The 10,366-nt window shown below is 41.8% G+C and overlaps 1 protein-coding gene across 1 annotated transcript; it reads left to right on the plus strand.

The window, feature by feature from the left end:
• The first annotated feature begins 5,105 nt into the window (after positions 1–5,105).
• On the plus strand, positions 5,106–10,339 carry LOC130717330 (uncharacterized mitochondrial protein AtMg01280-like). Its single transcript, XM_057567532.1, has one exon. It carries the CDS (start codon positions 6,690–6,692, stop codon positions 7,629–7,631), a length of 942 nt encoding a protein of 313 aa, XP_057423515.1. The 5' UTR covers positions 5,106–6,689; the 3' UTR covers positions 7,632–10,339.
• The last annotated feature ends 27 nt before the right edge of the window (positions 10,340–10,366 follow it).

Consider the following 10,366-nt stretch of genomic DNA (forward strand, 5'->3'; position numbering starts at 1 on the left):
TGTTAACCCGAAGGCGGCCAATTGGACATGAATACATCTTAGTAGCTGTCGATTCTTTCACAAAGTGGGAAAAAAACCTCCTATACCTGTTAGATCAAGATTTGGTCATGTGGTACAACTCTATGTTTTGATGATAACAAGTATTTATTTGTGGATGAACAACTATGATACTCTAATGTTTGTCTTGAGTGTTTTGACAAACAGGTTCTGATTCTGACACCAGAAGATATATTCGTCAGAAGTTCAGAAGATCAGAGGATCTGAAGATCAGAGGATCTGAGGATCAGAGGATCTGAAGATCAGAGGATCAGAAGATCAGAGGATCAGAAGATCTGAGGATCAGAAGATCTGAAGACCAGAAGCTCTGAGGGACCAGAGGCTCTGAAGGTTCAGAAGCTCTGAAGGTCCAGAAGCAGAAGTTACGAAGGTCAGAGGATCCAAGCATCCCTCTGACTCTGATCACCAAGCTTCACAAGTTCCAACACGAAGCATAAGTCTGATCAGAGGTCAATGGTTAAAGGCAAAGGTCTCTATCGAGAAGTACAAGAGCAGTGTACTATTCTGAAATGCCCACCTACCAAGGTTCAGCCACTGCAGGTTCTGGAAGTTCCAGAAATGCCCTCCAACGGTCATATTCTCTCAACAGAAATATCCTTTGCACCTTGGACTATAAAAGGCTGAAGAAAAGAAGAAAGACCAAGAGAGCGAGAAGAGTAAGAGAAATCAAGAGCTGCAATACAAGAAAAGATTCAAGCCTCTACTTTCTTCATCTGTTCTTATTTAGTTTACACTCAGCTTATTTAGAAGCAAACCTTTGTAAACACCAACCTCAAACAGTTGTTTGATTTTCCTTAAGGGACCGGGTAGGTCAGTATCCTTAAGAAGACTAAGAGAGTGAATCTTAGTGGTGATTCCTTTAGGAGATCAAGGTTGATCGGATCCTAGAGAAGACTAAGAGAGTGAATCTTAGTGATAGCTAAGTCAGTGTATTGTTAGTCACTTGTAGGTTTCAAGTGCAGTTGTAACAATTATCTGATTAGTGGATTGCCTTCATTCTAAGAAGGAAGAAATCACCTTAACGGGTGGACTGGATTAGCTTGAGGGATTTATCAAGTGAACCAGGATAAAATACTTGTGTGCTTTTCTCTTCTCTCTATCTTTATCCGCTGCACCATCTATCTTAGAGAAACCGAAAAGATTTACTTTAAATCTTAAAGGGAAAGTTTTTATATTGAAAACGCTATTCAACCCCCCCTTCTAGTCGTTTTTCACACCTTCAATTGGTATCAGAGCGCAAGTTCTGATTACCACACTTAACAGTGTTCAGTAGATCCGGGCCAGTGTGAAAAACTCATGGATTCCACCACTACTACAAGCAAATATCAATACAGTGCAAGACCACCTATCTTTGATGGTCAGAGATTTGATTTCTGGAAAGATAGAATCAAAAGCTTCTTTCTTGGCTTTGATCCTGATCTTTGGGATTTTGTTGTTGATGGCTACACCCCTCCTGTTGATGTACATGGTGTAAAGATCCCAAGGAAGAAGATGAGTGAAGATCAAAAGAAGGAATTCAGAGATCATCACCGATCAAGAGCTATTCTGCAAAGTGCCATTTCATATGAAGAATATGAGAAAATTACTGATCGTGATTCCGCCAAGGGCATCTTTGAATCCTTGAAGATGTCTCATGAAGGAAACAAGAAAGTGAAAGAATCAAAGGCACTGTCTTTGATCCAGAAATATGAATCCTTCCAAATGGAACCTGACGAATCCATTGAGGATATGTTTTCCAGATTCCAGTTGATTATTGCTGGAATAAGACCCCTCAGCAATAGCTACACCACTGTGGATCATGTCATGAGGATCCTTAGAGGTCTTCCTGAAAGCTGGATGCCTTTGATAACTTCCTTGGAGCTAACTAGAGATGTTGAGCAGATGAGTTTGGAAGAACTCATAAGCATACTGAAGTGTCATGAACTAAAGCGTGCTGAACATCAGGATCAGAAGAAGAAGTCTATAGCCATGAAATCCAAATCTGAAAAGGCTAAGGCTCTCCAAGCAGAAGCAGAAGAATCTGAAGAAGCATCAGAAGATTCTGATGAAAATGAGCTGACTCTGATATCCAGAAAGTTCAACTGCATCTGGAAGCACAGGCAGAGCAAATACAAAGGTTCATCAAAGGACGAAAAGTCAAAGAAGCATTTCAAACCAAAGAAAAGTCTGATGGTGACTTTTGATGAATCAGAGTCAGAGGATGTTGACTCTGATGGTGAAGTTCAAGGACTCATGGCTATTGTCAAAGAGAAAGGAGCAGAGTCAAAGGAAGCTGTTGACTCTGACTCAGAATCAGAAGGAGATCCAGACTCTGACGATGAAAATGAGGTATTTGATTCTTTCTCAACTTCTGAACTTAAAGATGCTTTGTCTGAAATTATGGATAAATATAACTCTCTCTTGACTAAGCATAAAAGGTTGAAAAAGAATTTCTCTGCTGCCTCTGAAACTTCTTCTGAATATGAGAAAATCATATCTGATTTGAAAAATGATAACCATGCTTTAGTTAATTCTAACTCTGTGCTTAAGAATCAAATTGCTAAGTTAGAAGAAGTTATTGCCTGCGATGCCTCTGATAGTAAGCATGAATCTAAGTATGAAAAATCTTTTCAAAGATTCCTGGCTAAAAGCGTAGATAGAAGCTTGATGGCTTCATTGATCTATGGCGTGAGCAGAAATGGAATGCGTGGCATTGGGTATTCTAAACCAATTAGAAATGAGCCCTCTGTGCCTAAAGCTAAATCTTTGTATGAATGCTTTGTTCCCTCTGGTACCATATTGCCTGACCCTGTACCTGCTGAAGTTGCTAAAAACCCTCGTAAAAAGGGATCTTTCTCCATGTCTAAATATCATGCAAAAATTCCTGTATATTATCCTGCTGAAAGACCCAAAGTTGTCAGAACTTCTGGGCTAACTAACAAGAAAGGACCCAGAAAGTGGGTACCTAGGGATAAGATTATATATGTTGCAGATATCTTCAATAGGTCCATCGAAACTCCAACCATGGAACCTGGACAGTGGATGCAGGCAACACATGACGGGAGAAAGGCATATGTCCCAAGATCCAAAACTTGAACCTGAAGGTGAAGTTAATCTTGGAGGCATCAGTAGAGTAAGATTTGGTCAAGTCAAAGCTAGCTGAAAAAGCTTGTAGAGATGAGCATGACTGTTTCAGAAAGAAACAAAGACTCAGAACTTGACGAACCAGAAGCAACAACATCAGAAGATGCTACTACAACTTCTGACTTGCGTCATCAGAAGAAGAGTAGGTTCCTAGCTTCTCATTCTGAAGCATCTGAAGATGGAATTTTGTCCAGAACGGAGCTGTCACCAGAACCACACTTCTGCTCTCATCAGAAGATACACTAATCAGCAGCCAAGTATCCCTTGGTATTCCTTCTGAGGGGGAGTATTTCGTCTTATGCTCTTACTATTTTTTTTCCCACCTTCATTCTTTTTGCTTATGACAAAAAGGGGGAGAACTTATAGTATCTTGACAACTCCTATATAATTAAGCTCAGAATCTAGATATTACTAACGTTGATATTAAGTATTAGATTCAGGGGGAGCTTAGCTCAGAATCAAGCACGAGACTTGGATTCAGAAGGAGCAAGATAAACTATACACATCAGGATAAGTTTTAACTCTGATACCTTATACTCTGAGTGTATTCAGTTTATTTGTTTAGAGTTGTTCATCAAAATACATGGTTTTGTCATCATCAAAAAGGGGGAGATTGTTAGATCAAGATTTGGTCATGTGGTACAACTCTATGTTTTGATGATAACAAGTATTTATTTGTGGATGAACAACTATGATACTCTAATGTTTGTCTTGAGTGTTTTGACAAACAGGTTCTGATTCTGACACCAGAAGATATATTCGTCAGAAGTTCAGAAGATCAGAGGATCTGAAGATCAGAGGATCTGAGGATCAGAGGATCTGAAGATCAGAGGATCAGAAGATCAGAGGATCAGAAGATCTGAGGATCAGAAGATCTGAAGACCAGAAGCTCTGAGGGACCAGAGGCTCTGAAGGTTCAGAAGCTCTGAAGGTCCAGAAGCAGAAGTTACGAAGGTCAGAGGATCCAAGCATCCCTCTGACTCTGATCACCAAGCTTCACAAGTTCCAACACGAAGCATAAGTCTGATCAGAGGTCAATGGTTAAAGGCAAAGGTCTCTATCGAGAAGTACAAGAGCAGTGTACTATTCTGAAATGCCCACCTACCAAGGTTCAGCCACTGCAGGTTCTGGAAGTTCCAGAAATGCCCTCCAACGGTCATATTCTCTCAACAGAAATATCCTTTGCACCTTGGACTATAAAAGGCTGAAGAAAAGAAGAAAGACCAAGAGAGCGAGAAGAGTAAGAGAAATCAAGAGCTGCAATACAAGAAAAGATTCAAGCCTCTACTTTCTTCATCTGTTCTTATTTAGTTTACACTCAGCTTATTTAGAAGCAAACCTTTGTAAACACCAACCTCAAACAGTTGTTTGATTTTCCTTAAGGGACCGGGTAGGTCAGTATCCTTAAGAAGACTAAGAGAGTGAATCTTAGTGGTGATTCCTTTAGGAGATCAAGGTTGATCGGATCCTAGAGAAGACTAAGAGAGTGAATCTTAGTGATAGCTAAGTCAGTGTATTGTTAGTCACTTGTAGGTTTCAAGTGCAGTTGTAACAATTATCTGATTAGTGGATTGCCTTCATTCTAAGAAGGAAGAAATCACCTTAACGGGTGGACTGGATTAGCTTGAGGGATTTATCAAGTGAACCAGGATAAAATACTTGTGTGCTTTTCTCTTCTCTCTATCTTTATCCGCTGCACCATCTATCTTAGAGAAACCGAAAAGATTTACTTTAAATCTTAAAGGGAAAGTTTTTATATTGAAAACGCTATTCAACCCCCCCTTCTAGTCGTTTTTCACACCTTCAATACCACGATCACAGCGGCACACGTCATAATATTTCTGAAGAAGCAGCTTCACACTCATAAGCTTAGGAACATTAATGCTGTTTTCCGAGCTCTAACGCGCACCTGCCCTAAAGCTGTAAGCGGGGTTTAGTCAAGTAAAGCAGAAGGCGAAAGAAAGACAGAAGCGGAGGGCCTGCCTGACGACGCCCAAGGAGGCTCCCGTGAAAGGAACTACCATGGAAGGAAGTAGCACTTGCCGCCTTGCATAGCATGTCGAGAAGACTTTTCCTTTCAAATATTAATTGTATGCCCCCTATGAAAGGGTTAGATCGTCTAGATACCGAACATAGACTCTAATCCATTAATGAGATAGAGGGAAGTTACAAGACTTTGGAAAGAGCTATAAGGGAATTACATTTCAAGATGATCCGCAATGGCTTGTTCCTTACTAGCCTATTAAATAAAGGCTTTCGCTCCGCTCACACATTTCGACCAGGCACAGCAGACGATCCCGGAACACTCACTAGAAAGCCCAATAGCCGATTTTTTAACATGATTATCCGCAACCCCCGATTCCTCGCAACAAGCACCGTAGCAGTATAGGAACCTTCGACTTGTGGTTCCGCTCTTACTCGTGCAAATGTTGGAGAAATTACTGCTAGGGGAATGGGATGGATGGCACTGGTCTTTATTTCTTTAGAGGACAAGGCAAAGACATATGGCTATTTCCGAGCAGTTAACGGATATGGGCTGCGGTAAGCATTCCTTGGGCGAAGAGCAGTAAGTTGTTCCAGAAGGGAGTTACGAAGTAACTCGACTGAAAGGAGAGGAGCGAAGCAGATGCATTACCGGCTAACTATCAATTGATAAATCAATCGAAGGCAGATGCTATATCATAAGAAAAGAAAGATCGGATCGTAGCCGATGTTACAAAAGAAGCTGTTACTGTTGCCGCTTCTCGTAACCGGTGTTCTTGTTACAGTAAGCGCTGCAATTGAATCCACTCTTGGCCTATCAGCTCTTGTGCACTCATTGGCTGCTCACTCAGTATTGGACTCACCATAGCGCGCTAAAGCAGAATGAACAGGACATGTAACGAATCCCCATCCGACAAAGGCAAGGCGAAGAGCTCAGCGAACAGAGTAAAGCCAAACCTTCAACGAGAGACTAATCATCTCTTTCTTTCTGATTGACTGGAGCAGGAATCGTAAACTTCTAACCCGAGGGAAAACATGGTATACATCCCAATCAGTAATCTATGGATAAATTGCCCTTCAAGGGCTAACAATGGAATAGGGTAGGTGTAATGCTAAGAATTAATTTATTAGATTGATTTCTAGCCGGAGTGTAATTCCTGCTATTGCTATTTTTTCAGTAGCTGCCTAGGCATAAGTAGTAGTTGTTCTTGCCCCTCTCAGTTGAGTGTTCAGTGCTTGTCGCTGGGAGTTATCTTCCCCTCTAACTAACTATTAATTTCATAAGAGAAGCAGCAAAGTCTTGCTTACTATCTCCTCCATCTAAGTCAGAGGAGGTTCAAGCTTATAGGTAGTGGCCTAAGCGCTAAGAAGCTATTGGCCGTTAACACATGCAATTCGAACGAAGTGATCTTGGATGAGTCTTTGAGATTCCGTAAGTAACTCAGTGCATGCTTTCTAAAGAATAAGAAAATGAAATACGAACAACCGCGCTGGTCGTAATAGTAATAGATCGAAATCCTAATCTCATGAATATAATTCGTTATTTCATTCTCATGACTTCCATGTTTTTTGGGCGTTTTCTAGGATCAGAAGGAACCGCTATAATAAGCACGGGCAGAAATCTTGTGTTTTTCGCAATGCTAATCTTGGTCTTTATCTGTATTTTACGTTTTTATTCTTCTTGTTTGAAGAAGAGGTATGGCTGTCGACTTGTCTTTATTCTGTATTTTTTCCTTGTTTTTTTGATCTCTTTCTATTGCTCCAGTATCCGCCTGCACTTACTTTATAACCTAGGTATTTATATGAATGGAGCTCTACCCTTTTTTTATTTTGGTGCATTTAGTGGGGAAATAGGCCCTTCCAATTCAGGTTCCGGCCCATCACGCTCGACCCCAGAAGATTCTTTCGAGATTCGGGTCTTAATGGAACCCTTTTCCGAGACTGAGAATGAGGGCACGTCGGCTCGTTATTCGATCCCAAGGGTGGCGGGCGATGAAGCCGGACCTTCGCACCAAGGATCTGTGGTCCAAAATGCGAGCTTGGAAGCGTCCCTGCGCAATCGCGTTCTAAGACTCGAGCAGGACAATAGCCCCTATCTTCTAGATAAGGCAAAGGGGGAGTACTGGGCTCACATAAAACAAGAGCTGGATCATGCTTCCTCTCAGAGGGAGTATAGCGGGTTACTGGAGTTTGAGAACAGAGACCTCCAGATCCGGGAGCGTAAACAAGAATGTTTACGTCTATTTAACCTCGTGTTGTCTCAGCATCCCCCCTTGGCCGAAGAGGCCCCCTACAATCCTAAAGAAGCCTTTATGGACTTCTTAGACCAGAGGCGCGACCTGCTGGACCAGCAACAGCATGAGCTTCCAGTATGGAAAAGAGACGCTCTGGAGCTCAACAGGTTAGATATAGTGAGGCAAGGGCTTAAAAAAGGAGGCCCCGCCTATGTAAGAGAAACAATTTTCTAGTCAAAAAAAAAAAGGGACCTCTTATTAAGTTTAAGTGAAAAAACAACAGATATTGACTTTTGATTTATCTTCCATTGCTAATGTAAGGAAATGAGACGACTCTTTCTTGAACTATATAATAAAAAGATCTTCCCCTCCACACCAATCACGAGTTTTTCTCCATTCCTCTCGTATATCGTCGTAACGCCCTTAATACTAGGTTTTGAAAAAGACTTTTCATGTCATTCCCATTTAGGTCTGATTCGGATCCCTTCGTTGTTTTCTTTTCCTCCCGCACCTTTTCCTCGAAATGAGAAAGAAGATGGTACACTCGAATTGTATTATTTAAGTGCTTATTGCTTGCCAAAGATCCTACTTCTACAATTGGTAGGTCACCGGGTTATTCAAATAAGTTGTGTTTTATGTGGTTTTCCCATGTTACAACTTCCGTACCAATTCGGTCGATCCGGAATGGATCGGTTAAACATTCCATTAGGGAGCCTGGTCTTTACTCTTCTGTGTGGTATTCATTCTCGTTTAGCTCTTGGAATCACATCCAGCAGTGGTTGGAACAGCTCGCAAAATCCAACCACTTCACCTACTTCATTGCCCCCAACCGTTTCTCGTACCTCTATTGAAACAGAATGGTTTCATGTTCTTTCATCGATTGGTTATTCCTCTCCGTTCGTATCTCTTTTTCCAATTGCGGTCTCAATGAGTTTACAAGATTGAATGGCCAATTATCTTCCGGACCCTCGATTCGATTGTTTTCCAAGAATGTTGAGCCGGGTATGTAAGCCATGTATCTGGGAGGAACTTAAAAGAAGGGCTCTCGGTTTTTTGCACCCTGTTTTGGTCTTGCAGCTATTTTTTTAACTAATATAGAATTCTTTTTAAATTATAAAGAATCTCTTATTATATATATGTCCAATCTCTAGTGGTGGTGGAACCAACCAAGATGTATGTCGTCCGACCCGACCTCAGACTCTTTCTTCCCTACCTATTTGACTCTCTGGCAGCAGTTATTTAGGTGGTATCCCGAGATTGAAGAGATCGAATTCATCCCGGGAACACACGAAACAAAGATATGAACTAGGTAAATAAAAATGGAAAAGAGATGTTTCCAAATCAGAAGCTTTTTCTACATCCATATGATCTACTAAAGTAGATCGATATTGCCCATATAATGAAAGCAGATCTTGGTCCATGGAGTCCCATGAAGGTAAGAACTCCAACCTGTCCGATGCTTCTTCGGCCAAATACAATATACAAGTGGGACCTGCACTATGAGCAAGCTGTGCGAAAAATCGCTTCTTTTTTCCGGTTTCGCAACAACTTGGGCGAAATGGGGTTCTACCGGGAAACCATTGATTTTAGAGTTTTCGCCATTGGTTACTGGTCGAGCCACTGGAATGGAATGAGATAAGAATCTCTGGAGATCTTTCCTCTCCACTTACTCGTAACAGGCTTTCCCTCTTTAGAAGACTTCTGCCGAATGGCATAATTGTCCGAAACTCCGTTCCTCGATCTTCAAAGAAGACTGACTCCTCCTTCTCCTTTAGGATAGGATCATCGTTGGTCCTTCTTTCACTAATGATCTCACCATTCATTTTCTAGTAGTTTCGCGCGAACGCGCGAGGGACTATCCTTTCTATCGCTTGCGCTTGCTTTTCACTCTCAAAACAACGGTCTCTCTCTTCTATAAAGCGAAGCAAAGCGCATGGCGCTGAAGTGAAGAAAGCTCAATAAACACACACGAACACGATGCAGGGCATAGCATAAATGAGACCGCTGATCATTTCATAAAACATATATGCTTGACCTTTCTCGATGCTTTGGGGTGACTCACCATCTCAACATACATAAGCCCAGCAGTGATCGATGACAGAATGGTACGAACAAATCAAAGTCATTGGATTTGGTAGTTCTCCATTGACTTCTCTCTTTACCCCTTTGCATATGTTCCTAAAAGGGTGTGCACCTCCAGATGGGCGGGGGCCGGCCTCCCACTCTCTTATGCAGCATTTATTAGCTTAGCTGAGTTAGGCTTTTGCGTACCCATTAGTACTCGTCCGTGCCACCTTGTGTAATGCATAAAACCAAATCGCTGACCGGTGGGGACTCTCCCATCAATGAATGAGGTGCTTTTTATGCACTCCCAAATTTTCTTGGTTGGTGGAGATCTCGACCTCTTCCGAGCCAAAGCTAAAAAGGAAGTCGGAGCTTGGTCCATATCGAGAAAAAACGTTCGTAATGAACGGATCTCCGATGGTCGAGCCTGCCAAGGACACGGAACTCAGCACCACCTACCCGGGCCAAGGTACTCAACCTTTGGAAAGGGTCTTTCATGTGAATTGCGAACAACCCACAAGGGTGGTATGAATGAAACATAGTTTGAATAGGGGCAAGTCTAGAGCTGTGGTATGGAAAAAAGATTATAAAAAAAACCTAATCTCTTTACTTAGTCAGAGTCATTGTTTTACCGTTTCTATCTGCATGACTGCTTTCTTATGATGAGTAGTGCCCATCACTCGCCTCTCTGTCCCTGTATGAAGGAGCATCCACTGCGCTTACTAGTGGGTATGATGAAAGTCAAGAGCGGGTCTCTCAGAAAAAGGACCTTATATGTATCCGTCTCTGTTACTCGAACTAGCCACCCCGTCGGGAACCGTGTCCCCTTTTCCCCTGCAATGAAGGGCGGATGGCTTAGCCTTGCCTTTTGAAAGAAAGAAAAAAATGGAAAAAATTCCTTCAAA

Source organism: Lotus japonicus, chromosome 5 (genome assembly GCF_012489685.1).
Source record: "Lotus japonicus ecotype B-129 chromosome 5, LjGifu_v1.2".
Taxonomy (NCBI): domain Eukaryota; kingdom Viridiplantae; phylum Streptophyta; class Magnoliopsida; order Fabales; family Fabaceae; genus Lotus; species Lotus japonicus.